The sequence below is a fragment of the Simochromis diagramma genome, unplaced genomic scaffold, assembly GCF_900408965.1.
Source record: "Simochromis diagramma unplaced genomic scaffold, fSimDia1.1 OVJJ01000802.1, whole genome shotgun sequence".
Classification (NCBI taxonomy): Eukaryota; Metazoa; Chordata; class Actinopteri; order Cichliformes; family Cichlidae; genus Simochromis; species Simochromis diagramma.
Window position 1 is genome coordinate 4,064,909 of NW_024387492.1, and position 14,051 is coordinate 4,078,959.

Here is a 14,051-nt window from a genome sequence, read left to right on the forward strand (position 1 = left end):
AAGCCACTGGCCTGTGATGACGTGATGAGCCTGGAAGTTAGTCAGTAAGGGTGGAGATAATAGACCTTTATTGCTTTGACCCCTGACCTCTCATTTAGAAGTGGTCCCTTAGGAGCTGTCTGATACTAACATGACTCTAAAATGAGATCCTCCCCCCCCCCTCGTCCGCCTCAGAAGGTGGCCAGCTCATACTTCTAGTTCAGCTGGGATGGGGTGCAGTAGGGGAGTTACAGGCATGCTGCCCATGTGTCACCCACACTGGGAGCAGTATTTCCACCCAACCCAATGAAAGGTTTATGAACTCTAACTATAAGGGCACTAAATCTAACACTTTTTTCTTTTCAAAAAGCAAATATTTTTCACATCCTACCTAGACGTTACTCCTGGAGCTCAAGAAAGAAACTTTTCGGAGGTTTTCAGTGTTTAGATTTATCAATCGTGTATAAGTGGGCTAGCTAAGTGACTTCCTTCTAAAGGTCCATTAGTGTCGTGCTGCTGCTGCTGGCAGAGGTACGTGCGGTTCATGTGGAGGGTTGTGGTGTGGTGGAATCCACGGAGGAGAAATGGATATCAGATGGGAGCAGAAAGGGTGGAGATGCAAGGTAGAATCCAATAACACGTGCAGAAGATTAAATCTGAAATGCTGTCGGGTGTGTTTGCGTGTGCGTGCGGTTACGAGTGCATGTTTGGGAGGGTATAATCCAATTAAACGGTTGCATCATCTCGAGCAGATGGACACCCTTAGAGGATAAGAATAGGTGAACGGACACGATCTGCGGCTCGTGGAAAAGAAAAAGGGAAAAAGAAAGTGACATTTCTGTGTTTTTTACAACCCTTAAATAAAATCTCACGCCTGCTTCTTAAATGTTTTGATTTACATCTCCTATATAAGTAACAAGCGTATCTTTGTTTGACGCACATTTGTTTTTGAAGAGAAAAAAGCCCACCAGGAAACCCTTGAATAGATGATTGAAAAAACAACCGCGTTGGTTTTCCATGCGAGCGTAAGCATGTGTCTGAGATTGAAAACCAACATTCCACGGTCCCAATGTGCGCTCACATAAAAACAGTCTATTTAGAGCATTTTGAGCTGCCTTGTGATCCCTCCAAACCCTTTCTAATGCAAACACAGCAGAAAACGCAGTCAGTCAAACTCTTTCACTTTTTCATTATCTGATCTGTTATTGTGGCTACACTATAAATTCTCATCTATTCTTTATGGAGCAGTTTTAGTCCGTTTGCTTTAATCTAGATGGAGCATTGTTTCTTTTATACTAACGTTGCAGTATAAAGAGCCAGCCGCGCTCATTGTAATTGTGAGGAGACCATGTCTCTTGCGCTCTTTTTCGGGTCAGTGTTTGTGTCCTTTGCTGCTGCTGCTGCTGCTGTTTTGTGAAACATTAATTTTCTTTGATTCATTGCTGAAACACATTAGAGCCTTCTGACTCAGAGATGACAAAGGAAGGCAGCCAAACTCAGAAGTGGGAAGAATCTGTCTGAGCATGTGCAGTATGTGAACAGGTGCAGGTGTGTGTTTGTTTGTCTTCGTTAATTAAAGTGCCAACAGAATCTTTCCCTTTTTTTTTTCTTGGTGAAGGTCTGTTAGTGTGTCTGTCTGCCATAGTCTCAAATCTCACTGTAAATAAACCTCGTGCCCTGTCAGACCTTCCACAGAATGGCTGCAGTTTCACTTTTTTCCCCCCTCCATCTGATAATATTGGTCGGGAGCAGAATAAACATAGACGATAAGAGAATCTTCCCAGGGATCCATGCAGTGACATGTAAGGCATTAAAAACACGCTCTGTTTTTATGAGCCTCCCGTGGGCATTTAAATTGTCTGTGACCCTACAACGTGCTACAATTCATTACGCCAGTGATCCTATCGCTTTGCCTTCGAAACCTCCATTGTTGTTGGTCTCCGATTACTTTTAGCAAAATAGTTCAGTGCTTGGTTTGCAATCAGTGAAATATAAGCTTCTTGTCACGTGTTACGTTTTCGCAGGTAATTTCTGTCAGAAGCCGATCGTGCAACACTGGAGTGACCACGGGATGTTTTTTTCACGATAAATACACATTATTTATTTACAAATAAAGTGGTTATAATAGAAATAAATACAAAATAGAAATCTGAGCATTATACTTCATGTGGTATTGCACCCATTTCAAAATGTACATCGGAAATACATTTTCAAAACCAGTAAAGGAATATTCCTTTGATTAAAATATTTATTTTTCCCAACCTTATGTAGACATAAATATATTCATATATAGTTTCTTCTTCTTCCGCAATAGCTCTGTTTTCTGTTTCTTTCATATAAATAAATGTCTTCATTGGGAAACTGGGTGTCCATGATAACCTCTGATCTCTTTCTGCCTCTTGTGCCCGCTCGCTCTTTTCTATCCGTGCCACCTGTTTCTCACCGGCAGCCGCATCCCTCCACCACCATGTCTTGGTAGTTTTTCAGGATTACTTTCTCAAATTCGTCCAGGTAGAGCAAAGAAATGGGGCTGAGGTCAGTGGGCACACAACAGGCTCTGGGGATGTTCGAGTTGACTGAGTTGACAAGTGTCTGCACAATGGCGTGGTTAGTAGAATTGAGGTGGTCTGCTAGGGGGAAAGGACATTCCCCATGGCAATAAAAGGCATGGTAGCCAGGGGGTGCCACTATCCACTCATTCCAGCCCACATCACTGAAGTCCACGTACAAGGCATGCCTCTTGCAGCTTGCCTTGTGCTGGTGCTTCCTACGTTGTTTGCGGGGTGCTGCTTGCCTTTTTTCCCGTTTGTGGAGCACTGAGCCCCCGCGGCTGTCGTGGCCATATGTCACAAGCAGCGGCCGAGCCTGAGGCCACGAGTCCTGGTCCTGGTGTAGCGACCGGCTCACCCTGACATGTTTCCTGCGTCTGTGGGCATCCTTGCTGTCCATCTCCCCCTCCTCTGGGTGAATCACCTCCACCAAGAAGCCGTGATTGTGGCCATTCCCAGAGGTCCAATGAGATATAGCGGGACTGACGTCAAAGCTTTCCCAGCGACTCAAAGAGTCCTGCACCATTCGAGTGTCCAGCAGACGTAGTAGAGGTTCCTTGCCCTGAGTGGCAGGAACTCCAAATATCTCATAAATGTTGATACGATGGAGGCCACTAGCAGGAGTACTGTCACTAATGCTGCTTTCGGTGGGGCTTGCAGATCCCATGACCTGATCCCTGTAAATGCGTAGCTCTGCAGAGGTGATGAGTTCCTCATTTGGAATAGAAGTGAGATTAAAGTAGAACTGCTGTGTCGTTTTGCCTTTTAGGCTGGCCAGGGCCTCCATAGACTCTGTAAAGGACAGAAGAGAGACAACCACAGGGTAAGGATCAAGCCAAGAACGTATTAATTTCATACATGCCTAAGAAATAACATTGAGTGGATCTAGTATATGGATCCAGCCAAGCTACCACGTGGTTGTGTGAGTGATTGCATGCGGTTGCATGTATGACTCAGTGTAATAGCAGGGAAATGCTCATGGGGATGTAATACAGCAATTAGTGTCATGCTCATAAATTCACCTGGTTAAATGTCAGAAGATGAAAGCAGTGCGCTTCCATCTATCGATAAGATCAAACACGCTAGTCAGCCAGACTTCAAATGGCTCATTTGCACTGTGAGAATTGGTTGCTGCGAAATATTTTCATAAGTACACATGAAAAAAAGTTGCACCATATACTGACTTCATCAAAAATGAGAATGGCCAGAAGAAAACTAGAAAGGCCAACTGTTGCGTCAACATTTATTTATAGTGTAGATGTTGCCAGCACTGGAGTATTTCTTTTATGCGTCAAGGTATTACATTTAATAACTAATTCTGAAATTACAAGGACTTAAGTTACAATTAATGTGACGATAATAAAAGACAAATGGAAAGTAGAGTGTATATAAACTGTATACAGTTAAGATCTTTGTATACCCCTCTATAGTGTACAGTAAATGACAGAAGTCTTAGTAAAAGCTACAATTTTCTTTGAGGCAGCCCTCCCACTTTGAACTCTTACTTTATGAAGATCACAGATGATGTATAGACACACTTTTAATCTGTTTGGTGCAGCGCCGTAAACACAAACTTTGAACTCTTTGCTTTTTCAAAGGAGGTATTTAGGAAATTCCACCATCTCATCCTAAATCTCCCTCCAGAGGCACAAAGACCTCAATTAGGCCCATCACTCCTTATTTGATGTGGGAAAGCCCCCTGTCTCTTGTTCCCCCTCCTCTGTCCCCAATCCCTCTCTTTCTTTCGTTCCTCAGCTCCCAAATCCCCCTTTCCCTCTGTTCTCTTAGCCCCAAATCCTCTTTTCTTTCTCTCTCCTCCTCTTTCACGTCTTCCTCAATTTCTTTCTGCAACAATATTCTCACTCTCTCTCGTTTTCTGTTCTTTGAGGTTTGGCTATGTGAACAAGTCAGGGCCTGTCACAAACGTGTGAACCACAGATATGAGTGTATCAACATTCCTAATTTCTTTTTGTGCTGCATGCCAAAACACAAGATAAAGGCTAATGCTGGGTCATTCATCAGAGACGTGTCTCTGGCAGCTACTTCCTGTGTAGTAGTGGAAATGTTCTATTTGGCATGGGAAATGGTTATTTTTGAAAACTGATAGCAGTGAAACTAATTATCCTAGTGAAATGAATATCAGGCAGCAGATGTGATGAATGATTAGAGCAGTTTGCTTTGATGTGCTGCGTTTACATCTGTAGATACATGCTTATTATATGCAGCAGCCATCAATTGCGTGTCTCTTGACGTGGGAAGATGAACAACCCAGCAGCTCTGTTAGCACGGGATGAAAGGGCTGGGGGGACGTATGTAAACACAGCCTGAGCGCATTCGTAATGGCCAGTGGTGTCAAGGTGTGTTGGCCGGTTGCAGAGGTTTCCAGTAGCTGGCTGGGGGCAGTCACTCAGCCCAGCTGCCCAGGCCACGGTTGTTTGTAGTGTGTCGGTGTAGCCACTTGGTGTCATTGCACTAGGCCTCTGGAGAGCACCCAAGCAACCACTCAACCACCCCTCTGACTCACCCCTGATGGAAACTTCCCCAGTTAAACACTTAGAACTCTGTATGAGGACTCTGTGTAGAGCCCCTATGGACACAGTAACTTGTATGCTTTGACAAATGGAACATAGACCTTAAGATGGTGAATGGTGATAAAGCATCACTATATGTTTGACAGTAAACACTGCAGTGTTTCATTTTTATCATGCGTGAGTCATTTTAATATCACAGCCAGGTGCAAAAGACAATATAGCCTCGGATCAATAGAATATAAGTAAACCATAATTTTTATTTTCTCAGCTGCTGTTTTTTAAGTTATAAAAGTCCACTTTATTTGTAACTCTGTGCGAACATCTGTGTAGTTGTTGAACTTAGTGCACCTCATCCAGGATTTAGTGCCAGTCTTATATATATATGAGCAGCATATGTTATCTTTGAAGTGCAGCGAACTTGAACTGAAACACTAAATTCAACAAGCAGTACCGTATCCACCGTACAAGCTAAGTGAGCAATTATAGTGTTATTGGAACATGCGTAATGGCGCACTGCACGGGCACATCGGGGATTTGGAAAGACGAATAAGGCGGGTACCCCCCCCCCCTTTTTTTTTTTTTTAACCAAGAACTAATTTCAGTCTTGTTAAAAATGACTCAGAATTCAGTCTGACACGATGACTTTGTCATAATGCGTGTTAGTATAATGTCATGTCGTGTGTTATTGAAGTAACAGGGTGATGACTATCACCTGCGCAAAGGCACACCGCCCTTTATCCTGCTCCTGTGGTGCGTGTCTGGAAAAACTGTTTTCGGAGCCCACGCAAACACCATCAATTATTAAGAAACAAATTACTCCAGGGATACCACCTCCCTTGATGTTTTAAAACCTCTGACAGCAGCCCCAGGGGGATGTTCGGTTAAATGTTGCATCACAACATATGTGAGAGGTAATTAATTGCGTACGAGATGCTTGTTTGTAAGTCGCGTTACTGAGTTTTAGGCAATCCCGAGCGTATTTAAGAGTAAGTTGTAACTTAGACGCGTGTCACCTGTAAATGACTAAACCTCTATAAAACAGCGAAGACTCTGAAGTTCAGTCTTGACGCACTGAGTCATGTTTAAATATAGGTTTGGGTTGTCTGAGAGAGCCGAGAAGCTTCCCGGCTGACAGGTAAAGGTATGTCACTAATACATACCTTCATGGTGAAAGCTTCTAATCGTGTTGGCCTTGCTGGCGGCTCTCTCTGCGTGTTTCCCCATGCTCTTGGGTCGTTTGGTGCTATGGTCTCCGTTTGCTGAATGCATACGGTAAAGGTCCACCATATACTGCGGCACCACGGCTTGCTTACTTGGGGTCGGCCTGCGCCCCAGTCCAAACACATTGAGAAGCCGAAGCTCAAAGTCGTTGAGGAAGCTCTCTGACTGCTCTGGGGTCTGCTTCCCGGATTCGCTGTATTTCCTCCGGCCGACCTCGGGGATTAGTCCCGTAGCACCTTCCAGCAACACCTGAGCGAGCAGCAGTACCATGAGAGAGCGGACCACGGCGACCATGATCAGTCAGTCCCTGTGGAGAAAGTTGATTTCTGTCAATACACTGGCGCTGAGGTATTGACATGAGGTAGACGCGGCAGGGACCTCACTGCAGCATTCCCTAAACTGTGTGTGATCCCCCTACACAGTCGGAACGATTGAAGGAAATCAGGTTAAAAGGGAAGACAACGCTTCACTTTGAAGTGGGTAAAAAGAGAGAGAGCGCGAGAGAAAGACCCCCTCCGGCAATATAGCGCGTCAAAGCTGAAAGAGAAGTTTGGTCTTAACATGAAGTGATACATGAAAATATCAAGGTGAAGAAGCTCTGAAAGAGAAGAACAAAAAAAAAAAACGAGGGACTGACTCAGAAAAAACAAATCAAAGGGTTTGCGGCGAGAGATCAGACAAAAAGTCTCCAATTAGAGGAGATAAGAAATCACGTTAGGGGAGGTGATATGAAAAAAGAAATGCAAGTCTGTGTAGCCCGACAGATCACAAGAAGCATCAAAGAATACAGTGAAGGGAAACGGGTTAGTATGCACAGCAGCAACAGATGCAACCAGACGGTGTTACAAGCGTCTGTTTGCAGGGGCTTTGACGGTCGTGTGTAATCATAAGGGATAGAGTTACTTCAAGAGGCTCGCAGGTGTTAGATCTGACGTGCGTACCAGATGTAGCCCGGGACAGGACATCAAAAAACATGAAAAACCTAAGCATCATCTGAGCAGCACGACTTCCAAAGAAACGACCTTTTTTTCTCTTCTTCTTTTCATAGTTTTCTCCGTGTGTAGGAGAACGCTTTAACTTTTACGCACACACCCTATAATCACATATAAACCAAGAACTAGCAGGGAGGGGGGTCACTTAGAAAGTAAGCTTTTCCTCGTGTAGCAAGTTATTGTACAAACATTTCATTTTTTTTTGTTTTACGCCAATTAAGTACTTTAAGCGTTTATTAAAAAGAAAAAAACGTGAGTTTTTATTTTACCTGACGAGAAAGCGCTGTGTCCGGTCGTCGTTCCACCTTTGGGCTCCGATAAATTCCACATTAATTCGTGTTTAATCCACGTTGCTTCTCCTTGGGGGACCAAAGACAGCCCATAGCCTTCGCCGATCGCCTCTCACACATATTATCACCAGCTGCGAATCGGGTTAGGTCTTGGTCAGTCCCGAAAGGAAAAAAAATTATGTGAATTCTACGAGGAAACGGCTTCGCGTAGGCATAACCGATCTAAGTATAAAGAAGCTTCTCTGAACATCTTTACCAGCGAACAGCTGCCTTCTGCTAAAACTGAACTTTTCTGCGAGAGAGAGAGAGAGAGAGAGAGAGAGAAACAGGATAAGCGGACCTTTAAGTGTCGCTCTTTTGAACCTTGTTGCTGCGAGTTGGAGAGCGCGTCGCCTCTCTTCTGTGCGCCGCGCTGGAGTGTTTGAATTGATTGTTGCCTTCTCTTCCCCCAGCGCTCTTTTTGTCGTAGTGATGTCACTAAGGGGATGTCAATCATTTGTCCATAATAAAGCACCTCCTGCGGACCTCTACCCCTGAGGCTCCAAACGTTTTCATGACTGAAAGGCTTGGACATGTAAAATCTCCTTCCCCCCCCCCTACCTACCGTCATTATACATCATTGAAATGAAAACGAAACAAGAGACAGAAGAAATAATAAAGTCAAGAGCAGTTAAAATCATGCTGTTGTTTTTCCAGATTGTTCTTTTTAAATGCTTTTTAGTAGCATCAAAATGGCTTTTGACAGTCCTTAGATGGTTTAATACTCATGTGAATTTAACCACCCCTGAGCAATAACATGTCAGCTCCTGCTGTTACATAAACACATTTTTGACCAGTGGCGTTAATGGCTGGATCAAAAATGTTTAGTTTTTGGATTAAGTCTAACAGATAATGGGTTTATAACTTGTTGCTTTAGTGGTTTCAGAGGATTAGATGCTGCAAAGTGACTGTCACATTCTCCTGCCGAACTTCACTTTGTGTGAATGTTTGTGCATGTGTGACTTATTCATGCTTCCCCGCTGGCTGCATTAGGCTTTTTCATTCTTTCCAGTTCGCAGCGCTTTATCAATATATCTGTGGCAGCTTTGGCGGCAAGAATTGCTGTCTTATACTTCAGTACTGCGGAGGAGCCAAGTGATAAAATCTTGTAAGAAAAATTTCCCAAGAAGGCAGTAATGTTTTCACTAAGTTTATAATTTAGAGTTCACGCAAAATTGCATCTTAAAAAGGATGACCGGTTAAGCGAAACATGTACGCGCACCGGTTGATTTTACTTTTCTAGGAAAAGTACTTGGTTCTTTTGTGTAGCCGTTGAAAGCATGCATGGGTAAGGGAAATTTTGCTGCTTTGTTTTTAGCCTGAGGGGTTGTAGTCAGTAGCATTGGTGTTTATGTGATCTCCATAAAAATAGCCCCCACTGAGTTCCTCTGCTCTTATCATTAGGTGATAATGGTGGCTGTGTTTGGGCCAAAGCACACTGATTTCTTCGCAAGATAGCGAGAGATTAAATCCCACAGCGATCACAAGATATTTGTCTTCTTTTAAGACAGTAATATTTTATCAGGGATAATCCTGGATCATCCACTTAGCAATTAAAACACGGCAAGGCCAATGAGTGTGTGCTGCTGTCTGAGTCACAGCGTTCCCTTTCCATTTCTTTGCTGCGTCCAGGACTTGAGAGTTTAACTTTTTTGAGGTGCTGAATCTAATTAGCTTCTTTGAAATATACTTAGCTTATTTGGATCTTATTATTGTTTTGATAATGTATTTATTCATCAGCATCAGCAAATGGTGACAGATTGTGATGCAGTCTTTTTCATGGACTTTAGTTCTACTACAGGTCATTTATTCATAAAGATTTTCTCCATTGTTATGTTAATCTGCTGGCAATTGGGTCTGTGTTGTTGCCAAAATACCACTTGGTAAACCTAGTGGTAAACCCAAATCCAGGTAAAAGCTGCATTCAGGCTGCTGTAGATTGCAGGATAAGTCCTCCCACAGCAAGCTGTGAGCATCTTTAATTACTCGAGTGACAGGATTAGAAACAGAGGGCCTTATCTGATTATTTATCAGTCTTTTTCTTTTTGTAGGCATTTTTGTGGTTTCACTAAATGATCATGTCAACGTTTGTGTGTGTTTTGAGGGCATGGACATGCATAAATTGTGTGTGTGTGTCTTTCCTTTGGCTCAGCTTATGTCAGGCCAGTTCTGAGGAATGTGCCAAGCCAAGGCTGTTGAGGGACTTGATCAGTGATGCCCGGGGTGTTTTGAGAAGATCTTGTGGCTCTGACACTGTATATGTCATTGCTTATCATATCGCTGCTGATCTAATTACATGCTGATTGAAAGGACAACATCACAGAATGAAACCTTCACGGCCAGAGAGGGCGGGTAGAGATATGTTATCTCAAACTCAAATGAACAACCTACTGAGAGAGTCTCTGAGAGCCTTAAACTTTGACTTAGCCAGACACTATTAACTCAACAACCACCACTAATGGCATGCTTATTTCTTCTAGCAAGTATCTGTTTATTTGTGTTTGTAGTAAATATTCTTTCAAAGTTATGGAATCAAATTCAAGGTCACATGTGCTCAAATGGCTCTCTGCTGTCTTAAAGACCTACATGCACTGCTGTGCTGGTTCCACTGCTTATAGGAAAAGGAAAAACAAGCATGTGAGCTGTACAGAGTTTCCCACATGTATGTTTAGCTTCAGCCCCATGCTTTCATAATATATATGTTTTATTTCTTTAAAATACGTAAAATCTTGGAAAAGTCCCTCTCCAGACATTTATTAAAATCCAAAGAACATTTAAATGTTCAGAAGCTGTTTTTTGAAATGAACATAAACCCTTATGTTAAAAAAAGGGCTTTCCCTAATTTAACATGCATATCAATATTGGTCCATGCCTGCTCCCTCATCCTCTTTCCACTGGATCTGTGAGCTTCACTCATAAGTTCTCTTGCAAAATGAAGGAAAACATAGGTCCAGTTGTTAAGTAGTAGAGGAAAACCTGCTGCTTAAACTGTAAATCAGGAGGTCCAGAATAAAGAGAAGGTGCTGTTCAGCAGGTCAACAGTCAGAAAAAGTCAGAAATCAAGTGACAGTTATTAGTTAGTAGCAGTCGTTTAGCTGTAAAACTAAACTAAATGAAACAGTCTCTCCTATATAGACGTTATGCATGTTGGACTCAAATCATATTCTGTTATTAAAGATAAGGTTGTCACTTCTATTAGTCCCCAGCCTGTAAGTTGGAGGGATTGGTTCCTAATGTGGGTGTTAGCACATCTGTGTCCATGAGGGTTGATTTGGGTCTAAGTGATCTACATTTTTGTGACTGTGGACTCATCTTTGGAAACTTTGTATTATGTAAACTGTAATTGGGCTTCAATGGGCTTCACAGAAGTACAACAGCAATGACTACATGTCCACAGTGTCTCCAGCTGCCCATGTCCACAGCAGAGTAAAGTCATTGCTTTAGGTTTGTTATGCATGAAACCTGGCTTTCTAAATCCATGCTTTAAAACCTGTCATTGCAACACTGCACTCTTTATCTCACTCTCTGGTGTGCCCTGGTGTGCCTTCTAGCATATAAAAACATCACATTGGCATGTTAACAAGGTTGAAAAAAGGTTTTCAGAAAGTAACATTTCTAGATACTGCAGGTACAAAGCAAATAAACACAATTTCAAGCTGACACAACCTAAATTTCCCTGATTTTTTTTTTAAAAGTCTGCAATGACCCACATGCAGGTCAAAAACAGTGCTGTGGAGCATCTGTCCATCCTCATAACAACAATTTAGCTATAGACTGTTGTTATCAGATTAAACTGGTGGTCTTGGAAATCCTTTTGTCCCAGTCGTAGGGACTAATATGACCAGTCTCTGATCCGACCCCTGAGGCCTTAAGTCTGTGCTTAGAATCAACACAACTGAAAATTCCCAGACTCACAAACACAGTCGCACAATCACCGCATTGTCCCTGGTTTGTGACATCTTTTCTCTCTTTGAGTTAAGAGTTGTTTTTCCCCAAATTCTATATAAAAAACGACTGCCTTTGTTTGACAAACGGACGGTAATATAAGGCTAAAATTCAGGTTGGACTGGAAGAAATAGCAAGTTTAGGTTTGTGTTATAAAACCCCGAGACCCCCACATGTACAAATGATACATTATGTAATCATTTAAAAGTCATATTTCTTATTGTTATGCTCCATTTATCATTCAGCTTTGGGGGGAAATCTTCTTTTCTAACCAGAAACATAATATACAGTAAAACACCGCCGTGTACTTTTGCTTCATCTAATAGATGTATCTTTTTTATGGAAACTCCCTTATGGCAGAACAATGTGTAATACGTGGCACTTTTAAAGAAAGTATAATGAATGTATTGAAGGGGAAATGTTTGAGGTTATTTGAGAGAGATGAGGATAGTGGTGTTTTAACACATAGATCCTGTCAAAAAAAAACCAGAAGAAGACATGGCTTATTGTCCTCACTACGGTGCTGTACATGCTCATTTGTTGTCCCGTGGATGTGTCTGTCTGCACATGTTATGGTGGATGTGGACTGCGCAGCCTTCTCTTGTCATCACGCACATTCCACAAGTAAGGGGGCAGACAGAGCCCCGAGATGACACTGCAGATCTAACTATTAGCCTTTCACCTGCTGTTAACAGTAGCTTGGCTAGACACAGGGCCTACATTCCTCTGCCTTGATGTAGCCAGATGTAGTTTTAACAGACTGTATGTGTGTCCCCAGGGAGATAATCTTCAGAGATGTTGTTTGAAACCAGGAAACAATTTGTTGTTATGACTCATCCCTAATTAAACTGCAAGGCAGTGGCGTCTTTTTAATTTAGAAACCAGTAATATCTTCATCAGTCCACGTGTTTGACAGCAGAAGCACGACTGCTGCACTACGCTAAGCACGTGCACATGGTGCATGAAAGAGATTGTGGCAAAATGGGACACATTTCAAATAGGTTTGTCCCAAAATGGAAACCCACCAAGGTCAGAGACGGCCAGCTAGAAAGCCAGAGTCAATATTTATGGATACTGAACATGTGGCACGCTTCTCTACCCACTAATTTGAGCAACAAGTCCACCTCCAGATTATACGACCTCTCAGAGATCACAAGAAAGGGTCCAAACCTTGCTCGCATGGTTCAAATATTGAGAAGTACGCTGAGGTTGGTCGCACACAAGAAGCTGTGCGTAATTTAGCAAATTGGCAGAGTGTTTATTTGTTTGTGATTTAATTTCCTGTGTAAATAGGGTGCAAGAAAGTTTTGATCAGCGAATCGTGGTTGCTCCTTCATCCACAGAAGTTGTTGCTATTTTAGATATTATAATTATTGTATTGTGAAATCACTTTGGGCTGGCTTTTGGCAAAAAACAACAATAAAAAAGACTTTTACACTCAAATCCTCCAACATAAGTCTAAAAAAAATAATGTATTATGTTATTAGATGCATCTTTTGAATTTCATGCAGTGTCTTTTTTCGTGCCTGGTTTGCTAACCTGAACAAATCACTGCTGTAAAATCAGTATCAGCAGTGTAAAACATTTAGCTCTGTACTGACCTCACACAGTGACAATTTACATTAAGAATCACATAAACATTTTTAATACATTTAGCTAGTTAACTAGTTGGTATAGCTGCACTGCAGCTACTTTGATTTTAAAGAGAGAGGCAGAAAGACATAAATACAGGGATCTGCCCTTTGAATGCAGCTCCACACATAAAGACACCACGCGTCACTCAATTATATGTCTGCATGATTAGAAGCTTGGGCTACGTAAACAGCCAGCGTCAAGATTTACATTTTACCGCTTAAGCACAAGCAGCTGTTTACAGGCCAAAGGAGGAAGGAACACTTAGCAAGCATCCATACATGATGAGGAATAAGGAACATGCATCTTCAGCAGATGATGCTTTCAAGATGTTTTCAATTCAAGGTTGTTTATGTAGATCTAATAGAATATTTGGTTCGAATATTAAATTGCTTTTTAATCTCTCAGCTCTGCTGCTTCTGGGTTTTAAACTTGTAAGTCTTTGCAAGCATCCATTTGAGTAAAACTGCTTTTAAACCCCCATCTAAAGTGATGCTTGTTTCTGTGGAACTATATTGGCAAACACACATAGTGGAGTACCATGACCTTTAGAATAAAACACATACTGACAATATATATTTAATCAGGTTCTGTAGGTGATGAAATACCAAGACTCATGCATAGATTCATATATACAGTATCAAACAGTCTTAAGTCACTTATTCTTTTGTATTTTGCTTCCCAGGAGACTTTCTTGTCATTTTTAAAAGTGAGAATAGTTCTCAAACTTTTTCTTTGGAGATTTTCTCATTTTCTTTCCAGTCCTTGTGCCTGACCACTTGCAGAGAAACACATGACCTGTGAATCATTCAACAAAAGCTGCTAAGTCGGGGGGGGGGGGGGGGATTAGTTGTATCTACACATAATAGAAAA

General features: G+C 42.0%; 1 protein-coding gene across 2 annotated transcripts; it reads right to left on the minus strand.

Annotated features, from left to right (window-relative positions):
- Positions 1-299: 299 nt before the first annotated feature.
- Positions 300-8,107, minus strand: bmp2b (bone morphogenetic protein 2b). 2 transcript variants are annotated; one of them, XM_040017526.1, is made up of 4 exons: positions 7,903-8,106; positions 7,542-7,711; positions 6,220-6,587; positions 300-3,320 (listed from the first exon to the last, which is right to left on the minus strand). In XM_040017526.1, exons 3-4 carry the CDS (start codon positions 6,572-6,574, stop codon positions 2,419-2,421), a joined length of 1,257 nt encoding a protein of 418 aa, XP_039873460.1. In that variant the 5' UTR covers positions 6,575-6,587; positions 7,542-7,711; positions 7,903-8,106; the 3' UTR covers positions 300-2,418. The 2 variants fall into 2 exon arrangements, with proteins under 2 accessions (XP_039873460.1, XP_039873461.1); XM_040017527.1 differs by lacking the exon at positions 7,542-7,711 and having other exon boundaries at positions 7,903-8,107.
- Positions 8,108-14,051: the final 5,944 nt, after the last annotated feature.